Source organism: Hippocampus guttulatus, chromosome 2 (assembly GCF_054856545.1).
Source record: "Hippocampus guttulatus isolate MCC_2025c chromosome 2, RoL_Hgut_1.0, whole genome shotgun sequence".
Lineage (NCBI taxonomy): Eukaryota > Metazoa > Chordata > Actinopteri > Syngnathiformes > Syngnathidae > Hippocampus > Hippocampus guttulatus.
This window is the reverse complement of record NC_141262.1, coordinates 17,875,188-17,895,050: the sequence shown is the minus strand read 5'-3', so window position 1 is coordinate 17,895,050 and position 19,863 is coordinate 17,875,188. Positions and strand designations below refer to the sequence as shown.

At 42.7% G+C, this 19,863-nt stretch overlaps 1 protein-coding gene and 1 long non-coding RNA gene across 7 annotated transcripts in view; one reads left to right on the top strand and one right to left on the bottom strand.

Moving 5' to 3' along the window:
* ablim3 (actin binding LIM protein family, member 3) overlaps positions 1–18,853 on the top strand; it is a 41,234-nt gene extending 22,381 nt beyond the window's left edge. The window contains exons 4-23 of one of the 6 annotated variants that reach the window (XM_086100040.1): positions 759–874; positions 2,206–2,332; positions 2,910–3,003; positions 5,890–5,977; positions 6,143–6,201; positions 6,325–6,396; positions 8,382–8,546; positions 8,960–8,989; positions 9,098–9,224; positions 10,320–10,415; positions 10,706–10,756; positions 14,343–14,459; positions 14,580–14,650; positions 14,803–14,971; positions 16,337–16,366; positions 16,655–16,710; positions 16,903–16,969; positions 17,072–17,082; positions 17,168–17,248; positions 17,678–18,853. In XM_086100040.1, coding sequence (XP_085956166.1) covers positions 759–874; positions 2,206–2,332; positions 2,910–3,003; positions 5,890–5,977; positions 6,143–6,201; positions 6,325–6,396; positions 8,382–8,546; positions 8,960–8,989; positions 9,098–9,224; positions 10,320–10,415; positions 10,706–10,756; positions 14,343–14,459; positions 14,580–14,650; positions 14,803–14,971; positions 16,337–16,366; positions 16,655–16,710; positions 16,903–16,969; positions 17,072–17,082; positions 17,168–17,248; positions 17,678–17,791 — 1,741 coding nt within the window. In that variant the 3' untranslated portion in view covers positions 17,792–18,853. Of the gene's footprint in view, positions 1–758; positions 875–2,205; positions 2,333–2,909; positions 3,004–5,889; positions 5,978–6,142; positions 6,397–8,381; positions 8,547–8,959; positions 8,990–9,097; positions 9,225–10,319; positions 10,416–10,705; positions 10,757–14,324; positions 14,460–14,579; positions 14,651–14,802; positions 14,972–16,336; positions 16,367–16,654; positions 16,711–16,902; positions 16,970–17,071; positions 17,249–17,677 lie in introns of those variants that run through there. The other 5 variants (XR_015097617.1, XM_086100014.1, XM_086100002.1 and 2 more) reach the window with 5 other exon arrangements.
* Positions 2,998–17,775, bottom strand: LOC147208728 (uncharacterized). Its single transcript, XR_015097622.1, has 4 exons — positions 17,640–17,775; positions 6,525–6,567; positions 6,318–6,436; positions 2,998–5,072 (listed from the first exon to the last, which is right to left on the bottom strand). It is a non-coding gene; the product is annotated as an uncharacterized LOC147208728 (long non-coding RNA).
* Positions 18,854–19,863: the final 1,010 nt, after the last annotated feature.

Genomic DNA, 19,863 nt, shown 5'->3' with positions numbered 1-19,863 from the left:
CATCTCTCTTCTCTTTATCATCATCCACATCACATCGCCCTTCTCAGTCTTCCTACCAATGCCCGCCTCTGTGATTGTCATCATTTCCTCACCTATAATGAAATCAGAAAGCAGGTTTCTGTGTAATGTTTTCATGGGCAGTGATCAAAAGGGTGGCTCTAAGTGACGTGTAACTAGAAACAGCTTCACTTCAGTGGCTAGTTAAAAACATGCAACATGTTAACATCGTAAAATGTTCAAGCACTGCTGACAAAGCAGCTCATTGCGAAGCCAAGGTAAAAAAATAAATAAATCAATTCACTCTTGAATTTCAGCCCTATAGTCTCAGACACACACACACACACACACACACACACACACACACACACACACACACATACACATTCACACACACACGCACGCATACACACATATTATTATACAAACACACACACACACGCACGCGTACACACATATACAAACACACACACACACACACACACACACACACACACAAGGACATTATGGACTCATTGGCCTAGTTAATCACGTTTCAAGAATTAACTTCATATTCATGCCATTCATGCCTTTATGCAATATTTTGAATGTATTTTTATTTTCATTATACTCCATTAAGGTTTATTACCAGGGGTTAAGTCACTCATTCTAGCGTCTGCCAGCAATCCTTTGCTATTTCTTGGTATATTCTTAGATCCAGCACTTGATCCACAATCATGCACTTACTAATGTTCAAATTCTGTCTGTTTTCACCTCCTCAGTAAACCCTTTCCCATCGGAGACAGAGTGACATTCAGTGGAAAGGACTGCGTGTGCCAGCACTGCTCTGGCTCACTGGCCAAGCCAAATGAACCTATCAAAATCCACGGGCCCAGTCGTAAGTCCATCATCTGCCTTACTTTCTCTCTTCTGTTGAGAGCCGCGCGATGCAGACTCTAATTTGATGTGTCCATTAGCCCACTTAGCACATTTAGCTAATCAAGTTTCTGTCAGAGCAATGTGCCCAGCGAAAATGATGCAGTTTAACGCACTCATCATTCGTTGCTGCCAACACTAAACATCAAGGGGAGCTCGATGTCTGTTACTGGCATGGGAAGCATGATCATATACTGTATATTTCATCTGACTTTCAAAATGTTGAAGTGCTTAATTATAGGAGAACATTGCGATTTCTCTGCAACATTTCTGAGCGTAGCTCCCTCAGCTACCTGTGTCAAATGTGCATTCTGCCTTTCAACTTCAAATCGCTCTGAAAGAACAAAAGAGATTTCTGGCCATCATCACACAAATGTATCATTACTCAGGAGAAAACTGGAACTGAAAACAATTCCGGAAGAGATGAGAAATAAAGTATTGTCTTTTAATGATCCATCGCTGTCACCACTGAATGACAGTTTCAATACATTCGGCAGCAGCAAACACACTGGAAGTGCAGCAGTTTTTCACCACAAAGTGCTGTTTGTCTTGGCTGAGAGTTTGCCGAGGCAAGTGGTCCCTTTGCTAGCGTGCATACTTCTCCCATGCCTAAGAAATTGCCCTGAAGCAAAAAGGGACTTTTCCTTAGTCGTATAGACTGATACTCATACAGATACATTTTTTTCTTGTGTTTTAAAAAAAAACTGCATGAGAATTGGACCTTGAAAAACTAATTTCAATCACAATATTGCAAGAAAAAAAAATCCCGATAATTTTTCAAAAGCGTTGAGCTCTTGTATGTCACCCCCCCCCCCCCACCTCCCTCCCACCCCCAAATCAGATGTTACGACCAATACTGAAGCGTGAGAGTCAACATGGTGCTATTGGGCTAATCTGACAATTAACTGTGATTTCAAAATTGTGTCCTTGTCATTTTTATTGTTGCAAATGCCTTACAAGACACTCCAGACAACCATGTACTCCTCTGTTTGTGTCCAACAATAGCTCCAGCTTCAAGCTGCTTCCGAATTAGCTATCGTTCTATTTCGGCCAGGATAATACTTTAAGAGACAGACAATCTGAATTTGATTGAAAGGGACTCACATTCCACCTTATCAGTATGTGTTTGGTCTTGAAGGAAATAAAATTACACTTTGACGGGATACCTCTGACTGCTTGTGCTTCTGCCTCCTCTTCTTTCTTCTGTATCTTATTTTCTTCTTTGTCTTCTGTTGCTCAATTCCCCACGCCCCTCCCCTCCTCTTCTGTTTTGTTCTTGCTCTTTTTGTCCAGACTGTGCCGGCTGTAGAGCAGAGATCAAGCAAGGTCAGTCTCTCTTGGCGCTGGAGAAGCAATGGCACATCAGCTGCTTTAGATGTCAAACGTGCAACATGGTCCTCACCGGAGAGTACATCAGCAAGTGAGCATGAAAAGATGAACAGAAACCACAGTACTGCGGAGTGGGTCTCCAAGTTGAATCCCCCTAAGGTCATAAAAGTCCTTAAGAATGTAATAATTAACAAGTGAGTTGCCATTTCTTTGATTTTTCAGTGATTTGCAACTCATCAAAAAGTAAGTGGTGTATTTGTGAATGACATTACGATTCCATTGTTTCAACTTTTTTATTGGTGTGACTTAAGCCCGTCACATAATTGTGAATAGAAGAATGTGAAAGAAAAATCTACTGGGTAAGATCTTCAATTGAAGTGGGATTGTGAGTTTCTATATATTAATGTACTTATACATTTATAGGACAATTAAAAATGGTATATCTAACATTGCATATTCCTTTGAGGAAAGGTTTTATAAGGGCAACCGTTTGACCCTACCGGATAGTTCCTGCTTTCAGAATTATCTGGAAAAATAGTGGAAACAACAAATTAGGCATTCAGAGGTCCAAGAATGAATTGAAATTTGAAGTTTGGAGATTTCTCTCGACCGTTTACTTTGACATTTTGGAGCCATGGAAGCTTTTTTGATATGTTTCTCTATCACAGGGATGAAGTGCCATACTGCGAGGCGGACTATCATGCCCAGTATGGGGTGAAATGCGAGGGCTGCTGCAGATACATAAGTGGAAGGGTTCTGGAGGTGAGAATGGAGAACACTTTCAGCAGTGGCACAATTCTAACAGAGATTTCTCTGTGTTGATGACTGCAGTAATTGAGAAAACCTCAAATGGGAGACAACTGTGCTAACTGAGCATAATCAGCCTTATCGCAATTGAGCAGTCACATTTCATCCTCGGCTCTGTTTAAGCCCCGCTCTACTTGGGGAGTGTGCGACTTACGATTGGAGAATGATAAACATTTCGACCTACTCAACTAAACCAAAACATCCACAATTGTTGAACATTCCACTCTATTTAGAGATGAAGCGGTTTCGGTGAACCATATTTCATGGTTCACCGAAACCCGTGTAAAGTTTCAAATGATTTGTAGTGTCTAACTGTTGAATTTTTAGAAAAATTATTGTTATTAAGTGATTTAGCATCTGTGAGTCTGGCATCATTGCAGACACATTTTCAAGTGCTACAAAACATGGCGGAAAGCTGTCAAGTGACGGTGGTAGATTTTCACATGCAAAAAGGACTTGGCAGAAAGGAGTTCGGAATTCATGAACTTTGGTATGAATCAGGTTAAGGTTAAAAAAAAAAGAACAAGCGACAAGAGCAAACTTGTTTAAAAACTTTTGAATGAAAAATTATGAGGGGATTTGGATTGTACTAATGAAAGACATTTAGCAGAGATTGATTAAATACCTTTGGATGGTTTTCTGGCATTGGGATGTAACACACACACACACACACACACACACATGCATGCACACACAGTGCCTTGTTGTCCCTGAGCTCCTTTGCTCATCAGAACGCTTGGTGTAAAATGCTTTGTTCCTCTCCGAGTTATTTATAGACACAGAGAAATGTCCGTCTTTATCAGTAAGTCTTTCACTCTCACCCTCTGTCTCCCTTTCCTGCTTATATCTGCGTCTCACTCAAGGAACGCTCCCGTGCACGCATATTGCTTTCACCAGTCAGAGTTTGATGCTCCAGTGACAGGCTTTTTATGGACAATACAATTAACTTCATGAGAAATGTATTGACGCATGGAGCTGATGTAGCTTACTGGATGACATTCCTCCATTTCCGATACTGATCATCCTGTTCGGAGTCGTAGAAAGTTGCCTAGATCATATGCCTTCTGAGTTCAGGCGAAAGGCAGACTACACTCTGAGCTGGTTGTCGGTCACTCAAGGAGCACATACTGTATCGAGACAGACAAGACAACCATTCACACTCACATTCGCACCGCCAATGAGTAGAAACTGAACTGCTGTCTGTTTGGAGTTAATGTTGATGTTTGAGCTTGCCGGCGTGGTCTCCAGGAGCACAAAGCTCAATGTCGTTACTCAAATGCATTGCCACAGAAGAGAATCTCAAGAGGTGGCATCTTCCGTTGCTTCGTTTCACCACTTTCTACTTTTGCAGAATATCATCCATCCATCCTCGATGCCACTTTATCATCAGGGCAGTCAGAATTTCAGTTTAACCCTTTCAAACACCCTGTAACCTTGTAAGGTGATAGGATGTCCACTGTAGTTACCGCTGTCCCTGAAAGGGTTAATATCAAGAGCAGATGCCTCTGACAATGCAGCCCTTACTCCAGCTGTTGTACGAATAACATACCATATGACCACCGACACTAAGGTCTCTGTTCTTGGAAATCATGAGACAAATATTCATTTGTCTTCTTCTTCTTGAATATACTACAGTTATTACAGACAGACAATTTCCTGCAAGTCACATAGAAAGTGTTTAGTTAAAAACAGAAAACGTATCTGCAGGTGTCAGCATCTAAAGTCGATGGTGTTAACAGCATGCAATATACCTGCTCGGTCCCAGTGAATTAAGATGAAACAGCTCAGGCCTCTTTGGCACATCGCATACATGTCGGCAGAGTGTCTATAAATAGCAATTCCCTGATGGTGTGTCAGAAAGGTAGAGTTGATGGTTTGGGGGCACGCCTTCGACGTCAGCTCCACTGAGACGCATGGGTGAGAACTGCGTTGAGGACGAGGCTGGATTCAATGGAATGGTGTTGGCTTCAATGCGGTGACACGCTTGTGTCCTTCACTTGCATGGTCACATCTTCTTTCCTTATCTATGACAAACACACACACACACACACACACACACACACACACACACACAAACACAGAGTGTATTGTCCACACTCACTTCTAACACATCTCATATCGACAGACCCGCGGGAATATCTGTTAATTTTGTCAGGGACTGAACAGGAGTTGGCTTGCATGTGATTCGAACAAATACACGCGATCTGCTGAGGATGCCTCAGTGAACTGTGAGGCCATTGTGACCATGTGTTAAACAGATGACATATTTAGCAGACTTTCAATGAGAATTGTTTAACCATTTAACTACAGTTCCCAGTTGTCTTCATAAAACGCGTCTGAAAAACACAAGCACACACACAACCCCCCCCCCCCAAAACTGATGGCATTATATTTTCACTCGTACTTCATGACAAGTTTTACACTTTTTCACGACTGCAGTACATCCATGTATGTGGCAGACACATCATCAAAGACAAATACTCCTGCACCATGTATACAACTTGCCAAGTATACGTGCCGCCTGTCAAAAGCTAACATTTATAGCATTGCTAGCTAAGGCAAATCTATGCTAACTTTGTTAGTTTGTGGAACATTTGGCTTTAAGTGACAGGTGTTTGGTGGCAGGCTGGAAAATGAAATGGAAATTTTCCGAAATAGGCCGATGAACGATTTACTTGGTTGTTTAATTTGACTCTTGATCTGTGCATGGGCAGGCCCTCCAAAGACACAACTATTTGCGTGCAAGCAATTAAAAAGTCATGTTTCCATAACATGTCCCCTTCAAAGTGGTGAATTGAGGTTAAATCTCGTGGGAATGTTTGTTCTTCTTTCCTCATTAAGGCTGGAGGGAAGCACTACCATCCAACCTGTGCCCGCTGTGCTCGCTGCAACCTGATGTTCAAAGAGGGAGAGGAAATGTATCTGACAGGTGAGCTATGACGCACACACACACACACACACACACACACACACACACACGCACACACACACACACACACACACACACACACACTACTCTGGCATGTGCAAACAAACACATTGATATGTAAAATCTCCGCTCTCGAGCTGATCTCTGTCCTTCACTCTTGCTCAGGGTGTGAGGTGTGGCACCCGTTATGCAAGCAAGCAGCGAGAGCAGAGAGGAGGCTCAGGGTGAGCTGGATACTCAGGGTTCTATTTGTTGGGTTATCAAATGTGTTCAAATGCCGAGTTCTCAATACTATGTACTTGTTTTTTGTTTTGGGTTTTTTTGGGGGGTGTGGTGGTACCTCACAGCACAGACGCCTGTCAGAGACCTCCATCTCTCCTCCAGGCTCATCCATTGGCTCTCCCAATCGGGTTATATGTGTAAGTAGCCACTTGTCTTTGCATCTTGTAGTCCCTCCTGCTACCATCAGCACAGAGACAACCCTTAAATTAGAACACGCACAAAAGGACTAAAAGACTATTCCGTGAATTGAGTGCTAAGGACCAACCTGAGGGCTGCTCACTCCCATGGCCTGTTCCCTTCCTGTGCTCCTGTATGTCACAAATTGCAGTTTATTTTTGTCGTATTGTACAAACAACACAACAAGAAACTAATTTACCTGCATGCATGTGTGTCTTGCTGTCCTTCCTTCAATGTTTTGTATCCATAAAGATTTATGGTTACAATATTGATCAGTGTCATAAGCGGAGTCTTTGCATCTCCTCTGCACAGCGGTCGTGTGTACCCACTCAGCTCATCATTTTTGGATTAGTTCTTGCTCCAAGTAGAGTACTAGTAGCTAACCGGCCAGAGTTCCAAACGTATCCAGTGAAAATTGTATTGTTGCCATAAACCCGGGAGTGCCTTTGTTGTGCTTGCTACAGCTTTACGCATGACAGTCTCCACCACTCGACATTTTCTACATTTGCTCTGTTTTCTTGTTGCCCTTAATCTTTTCTCCAATCCTTAATGACTCTTTGTCATTGGTACATTTGAACTAAGGGTATCTCTCCAAAGTATATTTTGTGATACTATAATGTATTTTTTCTGTAGTACTACAGTGACACCAACTACCATTGAGAAATTCTTGTGTTGTACACACTTGGCCAATAAAGATGATTCTGATTCGGCCCATCAGCCACATGCCGAGACTTGTTCTCCTCCGTTGTTGTTTGGATGGGTTTCTTCGGTTTCCTGCAACTAGTACGGCAATACTGTGTTGAAGTGGAAAATTGACCGACACAAACCAAGTGCAGTAAAACCAAAGCCAGTACTGTGCAGTGGAAAGAGAGAATTGGTGTCTTGTTTTAAAGTGTGCAAATGCAACAGTACGGACATACGGTACCTGCGGCAAGGTAGAACATTTCTACTGTGGATAGATCTGTACCAAATTGTGGTTTCACAGATACTGACCCCTTTGCTTGTATTCTGTCAGTAAGATGAATGTATTATTTACTCAAAGTTGAAAGCAGTAAAAACCAAAGTCTTCATTTCATCCAGCATTAATTTTATGGGCCTTTCCTTTCTCTATGCGCCATTATTCCGCAGAGATTTTTTGAAAATCATTGAGCATTTTTTTGGTACAATATTTATGACAAACACAAGGCCGAAGGAGAATACGAATCCTTAAAAATAAAAGACAATAATCATATATAAGTCAATTATAATTTGTGATCCAAATTCTCAAACACATTTGTACCTGCAAATCAAGAGATACACTGAGCGGCCAGAGTTTTCTGATCACTTGCACTCCTATAATGTTATCCAACGCGGCAAATCATTACGTGGTGATCAAAATGTCGTGGCTGGTCACTGCTTCATAGTATACTTAGGACTCAACAAAGTTAACTAAGTCAGCAGTGATGACTGTCATTCTGTCTCCCAGAATTCCATTCATATACTGGACATGTCATGGCGCTCTGCACGGCGGACCGCTGAGTGTTGCTGCGTGTTGTCAGTGTGAGCATGTGGTTTCCGCATGCAAGTGGGAGTCACTGCTCTCTGCTCGGCCATGCTTGGCTTCCATCTCTTAATCAATGACCTTTGTGGTTAAGGTGATGGAAGAGGGACAAATGCAGTGTAAGCACACGTGCCTTCCATGCTGTTTCCCCTCCCCCTCCCTCTCTCGAGCTGTCTTTCGTCCTGAAGGTCAACGACTGTCAAGACACTTCAGATGTTCGCGCCGCACATGCATTCATACATGTGCTTGGGCAAGGTGTTCGTGTGTCTGCTTAGAATGCTCCGTGGCCGCATGTTCTGTTTGCCATCGCTAGTGGACTTCCCACACGACTGTTTCTGGGTGCCGTTCATGTGGTTGCTGTTGTGTCTGTGTTGGTGGTTGTGTGTGTGTTTGTCCTCTCTCCAGGCCAGATTGGCGAATGAGTTCCTAGATTATAAGGACCTAGCTGCCCTCCCAAAGATCAAGGCCATATATGAAGTCCAGCAGCCAGACCTGATATGCTCCTCATACCAGCCCTACCAGAGATACACCTCTGATGACAGGCTAGACATGACTTACAGCTATGGGGAGGTACAACTGCTGCACACACCAGGCCAAATGTGGCACTGGTCTGTAATTTAAGGAAAATTTTCCTTTTTTTTTTTTCTTTTCAGACAGACACCCCAGTAGAAAGCATATCTCTTTGCACGCTGCATTTTTATTAGGGATAGATGAAATACCATCAATGAATAAATCGATGAAACCAGCAATTGCAAATTGCGGTAGGGCCACTTTAAGATGTATTTAAATGAAACTTCATGTTCGCACTGTTGGAATTGACTCATCTCAGTTGGGCTCCAAAAGCTGCTTGGTTCTGATTATTCTGATGTATGGACGCTTGCCAAGGGGCAGCACAACTGTACATACATACCGGTAATCTGTATTTTCTTACTTTGATGAATTGCTACTTTGAAATAACATGTCTGCCTTGTTTGATTCTGCAGTCACTTGGGACACTATCTCCCTATTCTCAGGTAGGCATTCCCCTTCACACTGTTTTGGCAAGAGCACTGAAGATCAGTTGAAACCACTGCTGTGTTTTCATTTGGTCGTCTCGTTCTTTCCACCTCTCACGTGTCAAGGACTATGACGTCCTGGACATGAAGCAGAGGCGATGCTCCAGTCCAGGTTACATTGACACCCCAAACTACAGTCGTCAAGGCATGTCACCCATCATGCCTCGCTCTCCGCAGCACTTTGGTTATCCTGGTGAGCATTTCAATAAATTGCTAGTCAAGTCATATAAGCAAAAATATTTCCATATTATCAGGAGCGGAATTTTCCAGTGGACCTGAACAAGACCCTTGTTGGCTCTGACATGGCAATTATGTCATAGCATCTTTCACTATATTCTGCTCATTGTCCTGAGGGACCATATTGTATACTGTAGAGTAATTGCACACCCAAAGTTGTCCTACAAAGGTATGCAACTGGTCACTTAAAAAAGCTGTGCACCAATTATCTGCACCAACTGCAGAACCATCATAGTATTGTATTCCACCACTGATCACTTTATCTGTGCTCGATGACTCTGCACAGCTGTCATTGGGTGGTACTGCTGCACAATGGTACCCTTACATTACGGAAAATCTTTAGATACGTTGATGTCATGTCTTTGTTTATCATAGTTGCTTGTTATTGCAATACTTAGTGTTGCCTGCGCTACCGGAGACAAATTCCTTGTGTGTTCTACATAGTTGGCCAAGAAAGATGATTTTTATTATGTTTATGATTATGAGTTCCGTGGTTTTTTCATTGGTGGTTGTAGTAATAGGTTGTCACCAGGCAGACCGGGCGCACTTGTCCTCAACTCCGTTGCTTTCAGGGGGTGGCTCCTCACTTTGTTATGTACAAAGTGTCATTTTCTTGGATGGGAAAAATTGGTGCTGAGAGTGGAGGATTGAGAGGGAATGTGCCGTGATGGGTGAATGGAGGGAAACTTTGAGGGTGTTCTTGATGAGGAATTAGCATTTTACCATGGCTAAAAGATCCAAAAAGTTGATTTAGCGTGATATGGCCCCTTTCAAAGGTAGAAAGCAATAAAAGTGTACTCACATGACGCCTCTCTACCGTCTCCATCTTGCAATATATTTTACTGTGTCGCAGAAAGCCATAGTAAGCCTCACAAAAAGCTAAATGTGCATTCAATCCATTTCTCAAAAACTGTTCTGTATATAATTTAATGTGATATTAATTTGTAACGTTTTGATTCGTACAAGCTTTTCAAACTGCTATTCAGTGCTTGAGTGATATTTTGGTGTGGGGTGCCTCTTATCCAGCTTTCTTTACTGTGATTGGCTGTAGGACCTGAGAGTGGAAGGAGCTCACCATACTACGGCCAAGAGGGACGGTCCAGCACACCGACCGTCATCCAGCCCCCAAAACACTTTCACGTACCAGGTAGGACTCCTCACCACCAATCCACTAATCACTGAGAGGAATACCATCACGTTCCTCGGGAGTGACAAGATGTGACCAACACTGTATGTCACAAAGTCTTGTTCTTCCGTAAACATAATCCCTTTCGGCCTATCCTTCCTTTCATACGGCGTACTTGACCTTATTTTATCTTCCTTCACAGCCTCTCTTCTTCTCTTCATCCCATTGTTCCAAAAGCAACTCACGACCTCTAGCCTTTCCTCTTTTATGTCACTGCGTTTCAATTTTCCATCTCCTCTTTCTCTCCTCAGCCTCAGGGGAGCCCAACATCTACAGGAAGCCTCCCATCTATAAGAGAACGGGTACCGTGCAGTTAGCCCCGCCTTAGCCTGCCTGTCCTCCTGTCAGTGTAGTCATGCTGTGCTTCGACAACGATGTCATTACTGATCTGTCAGTGTCTTTCAACATCCCCTTAGGACCAGCTATGGATTAGTATTGATGTTCCAATTGTTGTTAGTTCAACTACAGCAATAAAAAAAAGCCTTGCTAGCAACCACAAACAGCACTTGACGTGAGATATTTAAGATTTTGCCATAGAGGAAGTCAACTCTGCTCAGCTGTCACGCTTTTTAATGTGTGGGGAAACACCATATCACATGTTTAGAACATGCATACAACAAACTCTATTATAATCGAAAGTATTTATTCAGTACAGAGATGATTAGGATTCTACCGAGATGGTCGATGACTATTCGGCAGTCATCCACTGGAAGCTGCTCTATTAGCTGCTGAATTTTCACACTCTCCAAACACAAGCTGCTCTGTTTGCTTTTTTTTACAAATTGACCGTGTTCTGAATCCACGGTTATATGACATAAGCACATTAGTTTAGCAAGTGGCCTTGATTTTAGTTTTGTGTTTTTTGTGCATGTTACACGTCTGTCCGTGAAAATTATGCTAATTACATGACAGGCTGTAATCTATCCATGCACTCATGAGAATCTTCAATAATGAAACCCAACTGAACTGAAACAAAATGTGAAAAAGTGATGTGAGACCAAATTCCCAAGAGTTGCACGGCTGGGGATTACAGGCCCGTTATGTACTACTTAATAAACATGCTTATTTTATTTCATATCTGTCAGTTTCTGCAGGCTAGAGCTATTTATGGCCTACGGAAATATTTTTTGGTGTTATTCATTGTGGGGCATATTCTCGCGTGCGCTCTTAAATCAATCCCTTACGCGCCTTTCGAAACTTTCAAAATGCAGCGATTCACCCGCCTGTAGATTTGAACGAACCTACCATGCGTAACCTGGAAATATGTGCGCAACCACAAAGAGGCGTGATTTGGAGAAGTCTTGAGCGTGGCCCTACTTTTCGGATTGTGGAGTTTCCACGAGACATACGAATTACATAGAGATCTATTTTATCCAATACAAGCAATTTCAGAAATCAATCAGAATACCCCCTGTGATTGGCTGGCAACCGGTTCAGGGTGTCCCCCGCCTACTGCCCGAAGACACCTGGGATAGGCTCCAGCACGCCTTGTTGAGGATAAAGCGGTTCAGAAAATGGATGGATGGATGAATCAGGATACCATGCTCATGGTGCAAAACTGAGGAAATGTTGCGCATGGAGACTTGGCCCGGTTGCCAGGGATCAAATACACCCAAAATCTGTAATTTAAGGCCCATTATTATGATGACTGTCCGTATTTGTGACCGGCACTTCAACTGCAAGTCCCAGCAGCATTTGGAGATGTTCTTCAAAGTCCACTGGCACTCCTCCTTTTTTTTCACCATTTAATGTGATACAATGGCAACATTTGGCCGTTACTGCCATGTCGTAGGGCTGTTGGGCAGTCAGTGAGCGTATATGAGACAGGTGTGCCCCCAGCCCGCACGTCAGCACAAATGAGCCGATTCGTCGAGTAACAGTCATCACTCGTTGTCAGTGGCTGTCAAATGACTCAAAACATGCAACATGATCTTTTGCTTTCGAGAGGTGCTAGACCTTAGTACAGCCTTTAGAGCGCGGAAGGCAAGAGTCGCTAAGTCTACGGGAGAATGCGCGCACTCACATCGCGTGTGTACATTTATGAAGATGCATAAGTGACACACTTAAGCAGCTGAAACAGTGCGCATCGGCACGCTTTTTCTGACTTGGGCAAATGGGAGAATATGCCTCTATATGCGTGGTTAGTGTGTCACATCTCCCACAGGAGTGCTCCAGTAACATTTCCCTTTTCTTTTCACCTCTTTTTTTCTTGCATCCAATCACATTTTTTCACTCCCCTCCACATTCCTGCTCCATTTAACCCGGTGACCTTGCCACTGTAAGTAATCTCTCTCGTTCTCGCTGTTCCACTCAGTCAGTCCGTAGATTCTATTCATGTCTGTGTCTCTCTTCTCGTTTTGGGAACGCCATGTCAGCACTGTACAGCCTACACAACTTTGCTGTGAACGTACTTGTGTACATCTGTATGTGGTGTGAGGCAAGTGGAAAGCGTGTGTCTCAAAGATAACAATGTCCGTCACCGGTGTCATGCATTGTGCGGATTGGAATTCAATGCATCATGGTTACTGGCTAACAGAGCGAGGAACGATCCATGTGACAATACACTGCATGTCAAGCCCATTGACTTCCATTGACTGTGCTTTTGTGCAGAGTGACAATCAATGTGATTGCTTCACATTCATGAAACGACAGCCCGCCTCAGGCTGGGCCCTTACAGGACTCGGGTTAAAAGAGCCTATTTTCTTGCAGTTGGCTCAAACGTCGATCCCCTCGAACGATGTCGAAAAGTGAATGGGGCTATGAAGGGGAAATGAACATTTTTGTGATTTTCATGAGCTTGTTTTCCTTCCACGTAAACTCCACGTATCTTAAGCGTCCTGTGTTAAGCTATTTTCTGAAATGCACACGGTACTTTGAAAGCCTGCGCACCCAAATTCAATTGACATTCTGTTATTTACATTTCAAGTGCCACATTGGCTGGTATCTGACATTATATTTGAAAGAAGCCTGGTTCAGATGGAAGCATGTCTTATTGTGTGGCTTTAAGCTTTATGAGAATTCTGCTGTTGGGAGGGAAAAAAACCCCAATTGCAACCATGTTAGCAAATGTAGCCTCGAGGCCAATGCGGCACTTTATTAAGAACTGTTTGCGCAACCCTGAGCAATAGCAAATCCATCGCTTGTTTCATTTTGACATCGACATGTAAGCCTGACTGGTGCAGTTAGGCAGATTGGTCCAATCTTGAGATGTGATACAACTCTTGACTGTCTCTTTTAAAATGTGGTGGACGCAGTTTTTGGATGTGTGGCGTTGCCTCCCTAGTTTGTGTCCTCAAAAGTTCAGCATCTAAACTAGGACACAGCTCATTTATTTTGCGTATTTCACTGCTGTCCCCTGTGCTAAGGAGCCCGTCTACAGGTGCTGGCAATTCCCTCCTCAGGCAGGTGTGACTATGAGCAAAGATAAGGCCACAAAATGCCTTTGTCGCTAATATGGAAGCCATTTTTGTGAGCCGTACACCCATACATCTCATATATTGTGAAGCTGAAAGGGAATTTTCCGGTATGAATCAGAGGATAATTAATTTTATAGAAATCCTGTTCGTCTCGGCAAAAAAAAACAAAAAAAACCACGGTGACACATCTCTTTTCATTCTGGTTTTCTGGCTGCACTGCCAACAGCCTCATTTATCAGCAGCCTTTTTGAATATTTAAAGCGGCAAAAGCAGAGTAGCAAGCAAATTGCAGATGACAAATTTGGGCTCACCAAACTCACCGATTCATCCTGGCAGCTATTTAAACATTTGACAGACCAAAATGTCATATTTGATTGGTCTATGATCACTTACACATGATTTTTTTTTCTTTGCCTGTATTATTCTCGCTCCCAAATGTCTCCTTTTTTCACAGACAATCATCTGAACGCAGCAACCAAGAGTAGGACCAGTGAGGATATCCTGACATCCTCCCAACTCTCCACCTATTCTCCTGAGCCATACACCCAGTCGGAGTGTGACTACTACCCATACGGCAGCTCCCCCAGGGGTATGGAAGACTCGTTTTACTCCAAATGGTTTACTGCTTACACTGGACCCAAGTCTTCACAGTATACCTGAGTTCCCTTTCACTCAGAAGGGAATGTCTTTTATCTTTATTGCTGCTCAGCCTATCGGGTACCACGGAGACGGTTCTCAACAGGGGGAGATGAAGAGAGTTGGAATCACAGTCTTCAAAGAGTACGCGCTTCATTACCCCCCTTCTACCCCCCCCCCCCCCCCCCCGCTTCAACATAGTGTCAGAAACACCACAAATGATGCATATTGTAGGTTATGGTACCTGAACGATCCTCCTTGTCTGTTCCTCTCACACGACTTGTGCTCTTTCTCAGATTGGGAGTGGGAGTGGCATAGGTAGGATGATCCTAAAGGAGGAGATGAAAGCCAGATCTGGTTCCTATGACAACGACCCCTGGGGCAGTGCAAGGAATTCTCGAAGTGGGAGCAAGGAAACCCTCAACACTACAGGCTACAACGCCACGACTTACACCATCAATGGATGTAAGCGAGCACCCCGTTCCCTTATGAACCCCCTTTCCTGAAGTCGCGACAACAGAAGTACGGAGCAGGAAATGGTCGTACGCAAACTATGCCTCAAGAAAGTTAACAAACCAAGACCAAATGTTGATAAACCTAGACCAAAAGAGCACATGGAGACCCTAAAAATGCGAGTCCAAAAAGATATCAGGCTACAGATATCAGAAACTTGAAACGGCTTTGTAAAAATATTTTCATTGCTTTTATTTTATTCCTGAAAATGTCAACCTTTAGTTTTATGCCTCTTATTTGGATTGATAGGTGCATTGTGCAAAAATTTGTTGGCTACTTTGCTACTGTTTACATTTGATACGTTTATGTGGCAGCGCTACTGGATGCAGTACTCTTTTGGTGCAGGTCCAAGGTCACAAAATAAAATGAGAAAAGATTAGCAGTAGTAGTATAGTAGTATGCTGTATCTTTTTTTTTAATAACTAAGAATATCATGATAAAAGACTTTTTCCAAATTGCCCTGCACCATTTGAGGCTGTTATTTTAGCCTCTGATATTCACACTGTAGCTTGCCTTCACACCATCCCCTTTTTTTCCAAGCGCTTCTTTTCACTTGCATGCACCATCGCTTTCGTCATCTCCCTCTTTGCTGCTTTGCATGCTACTATACTTCGATCTTACTTCTCATCCTCCTCCTACTTCTTCCTCGTCCGGCGTCTTCTCTACACACTATTCTTCATGGCTCCGTGTGTGCATGCATGCATCCATCCATTCATGTGTGTATGAAAACTCCCTCGCTCTCCCCTGCACAGCTGGTGTCCCATATCCTGGTTTATTTATGAGCGGTAAGATCTCTCATTAAAGCCCTTTCTCAAATGGGAGGGGACACAAGTGAACAGCACTCTGTTGGTTCTCGCTCGAAGGCAACAAAGACCTGAAACCATATTGAGCGATGAAAATGTCTGCGTTTGATTCCTCTCCTAACTGGGCCTCTTTGTTCATATTGTACCTGTGATTCAGTGTGATCCCCCCAAGCATTAATAAAAATAAATAAATCTTTAGATTTTGAATATTTCATTGCCCTGAAGATATTATTTCCTTTTTACTGGTTCCAAAAACATGCATGGCAGGTTGATTGGAAGCTCTAAATTGTCCCTAGGTGTGAGTGTGGGCGTGGATGGTTGTTCGTCTCTGTATGCCCTGCGATTGGCTGGCAACTGATTCAGGGTGTCCCCCGCCTACTGCGGCCGAGGACGGCTGGGATAGGCTCCAGCACCCCCCGCGACCCTAGTGAGGATCAAGCGGTTCGGAAAATGGATGGATGGATGGATGGTACGGTTAAGACGTTTTAATGATCTGACTGTTTGCCTTTCACAGCTCCCCGATTTCAACACAGCACTGACGTTGGTGAGTGGATTTTGTCAATTTTAGGTACACGGACACATAGCGCTACAACGCAAGTTACACTTTCGTTTTGAATAGTGAATGTTATAAAGTGTAAACATTATGACGTGTAAATGGTGGGATTTCATACACAATTACTGCACAGCACTCCTGTGACCACCGCCATCAAATGTTTGTTAGAGGTGAGCGCCATCTTGTGGCAGTGTTTTGTCACTGATGCTACATTTCTATCGACGTGTCAAACCTTAGAAAAATGACATTGCACTGCACTAATACATGTTTTTATTTCAGATTATGTGTGCAAGTCTGCGTCACTTCCAGGTTATGGACGCAATGGGATACAACGGGTGAGACGCCAGTGAATCCAACAAAGCGTTTTCCTGAGAATGTTTGGTACTTGTATGTAGTACAGAGTCTTGAAAAAGTATGCATGCCTCTGTAACTTTCTCACATTTTGCGACTTCACAATCACAAACTTGTGCCTATTTTGTTGTTTCCACTTGCTAAACGGACTCTGTTTTACTTTGAACCACCTGCAGCCTCAGAGTGCCGACTGCTACCAGTACCAGTACGACAGTAGCAACGAAGTCAACTGGGGAAGCCGAGGTACATGGAAATGTATTTAAAGCATTTTAATCTTATTTATTTTAATAATGGTCAAAGTGTGCTCCATTGCACTGATTTAACTACCTGCTCTTTCAATTACAGCGGATTACAAGGTAACGGTTTGACACTTGAGTCTGTTGAGATGTTTGGAATCATCAAAGTGTTCATGAAGGTAAGAGAGGCCCATTTGGATTGCAGATTTACCCCTATGAAGCGCTCATTGTTACCACCAGAGGGAGGAACAGGCTTCCCAAAGATGTGGAGAGAGCCAGACTAGAGGTAAATTGTGCTCCTACCCGAGTGGAACCAAGTTAACTGATTTCAAATTCATACTAAGGCTACAAATAAGCAACAACAACTCTGATGTGCGACAAGTAAAGTGATAAACATGCGGGGTGGGGCGGGGGGGGGGGGTGAAGCATCAACATTTCAGCTCTCGAAATACATTCTGGACTCTTTCTTCTTGCTGTTGAATTAGCCATGTGGCACTGAGTAGCCAGGGCAGAAACACGAGCCACTTTGCTTTATACTACTGCCACAGTTCAAAGTTCCATTTCAGCTACAGTCAGGAGCATTGGACTTTTCGCATTTGACTGTGTCACTCAACTGTTGGTTGTCCAGATCGAAAGGATCATGTCGAAATGTACAGAAGAAATTGAAATCATGATACCTGTATTGGTTCAAGGGATTTCCCCCTCTTTCTCCCAGCGTCACCTGTCCCCAGAGGAGTTTGTCCAAGTGTTTGGCATGACCATCGAGGATTTCGACAGGTTGGCTTTATGGAAGAGGAATGAGCTCAAGAAACAGGCCCGACTCTTTTAATAGCGCGTGGACATCCGTTAAATGCTGCCATACATCTCGAGAGGAAATGATCAACTACGGAGATTTCTGCACCGTTTCACTGCCATGGCTGAGAACCTGTTCTAGATCTCGTCGAGCAATCAACCAAGTTGTGGCCACACCAGCACCGACTCGTATGATTCAGAGACCTGTCTGCACAGGAACAGTGCTCGTGTGTTCACGTGCTGGAGTGATCTGTAAGCAATACAGACTGGGAATTGGAGATGCCATCTTGTGCTTTTCTTTATTGCGAAAGGCCTGAGGAAGGCACGTCCGCAACATACGAAATCAAAATAAATAAATAAATAACTACATCGGTTGCCCAACTTTGACACCGTGATGAGAATTTTGGCTTTGCCTTATTTGTTACACTTTTTACATATATTTTATTAGTGTGCAGCACCAACAATCTGAACAAGTAGAATGTAGTTGAAGTATTACAATTTTGTCACTTTATTAGTGCAAAGGATACACGATGATGATGGATGAGAATTAGATTGTTTGCTTTGGGGTTTTTGCAGTCTCATCACTTCTTCCCCCAGATTTTGCACTCTTACTCAAAATATGGTGTTGCTTTGTACTGACTAATAATAAGAAACAACGAGCAGTGGAAAGTACTTTCAAACGTATTTGACTTACAGTAAATTTGAAAAACCAAAGTGAGCAAATACAGATTTGCAGGACAACAATGTCAAGGTTGCATGATTTAAAATGAATGGCAATGCATTTACTGTGTCGTTACATTTGAGAACGTGGGATACACTTCACCGATAACAGAAGACAAGCCACCGACTCCATATTATCTTTCCATTTGTTTTGGAGTTAATTGCACTAGAGCGTTGCAGACAGCGGTCACCCAAACAGATATAAAAGGAATATCCAATAATTTTGTAGCTATACAGGGATTATGATTCCTAATGAAAAAAAGTGCTGAGCAAGGATTTCGCCCATGTTGCTTAAAATTCTGGGTTGTTGACATTTTTCCTTTGAACACCGTTATTTTGGATTTTGTTACTAAAATTAAACTTACACTCTCTGTCTCTCTCTTTGTGTACAATGTATTTTGACATATATAGCTGAATACTTAGTAGGTACTGTAGTGTATAAGATCAGTGACCATCTCAAACTGAGTAACATGATTACAGCGGTCGTTTGAAATCAACCTACCCAGCTTTCACATTTTTGTTTTGAATTAAATCATTGGTTCATTCATTATGATTAAATTCATTAGAACTACTGCAATTTGACGGGTTAGGGTTTGTGCGATCTGGCCTGTCTGTCCATTTTAAAAATCAAATGAGACATTTGAGCACAAACGTTGCAAGGGCACCTTGAAAGGCCCTGCATGTGGTGTTGAGCATTGCGTGGTAAATTAAGGCGGCCTACTTTAAATATGCGAGATATCATTTTAGCCAATATTTAGATGACAAATAATCCATGAATAGTTCACATGAAGCAACGTAAAACAAATTGATATAATAATTTTGTCTAGCTCACGGGTGCGTAAAGTATGCCAGAAAAATCACATGCGGTCTGCCCCATTCATTAATCTGGCCTGCTGATTTACTTTATCAAAAGTCTTGTATGATTTGTTCTATTCAGCCATTGTCCCTGGAATTGGTTCATTAAAAAATATATTCCTTTTTTTTCCATTCAGCTCTTAAACCGGTTGATCAGTTGTGTATCAATAAAAATAAAAGAAATAGATCTACATTTACTTGAAAACATAACATTATTCTGTGTTCATTTATCCCATTAAATTAGGGCTGCAACTAATGATTATTTAAAAAATCGATTCATCTGTCAGTTAATTTGTCAATTTATCGATGAATTATATCACCAAAAAAAAAACATGACATAATTTACATCCTGACAGTGAAGAAAGCCGACGATGAGAAGAAAGGAGCGGCTTGGAATTGAAGCGGATTTACATGGGGCAGGAGATGAGAGCCAATCTCTTTTTCATTAATGGATGCGGCAGCTTTTTGTTGCAGCAGACGCGTGCACATTTTCAGCATGACGTCTTTGATCTACTGGTGAAAAGGACACTTTGA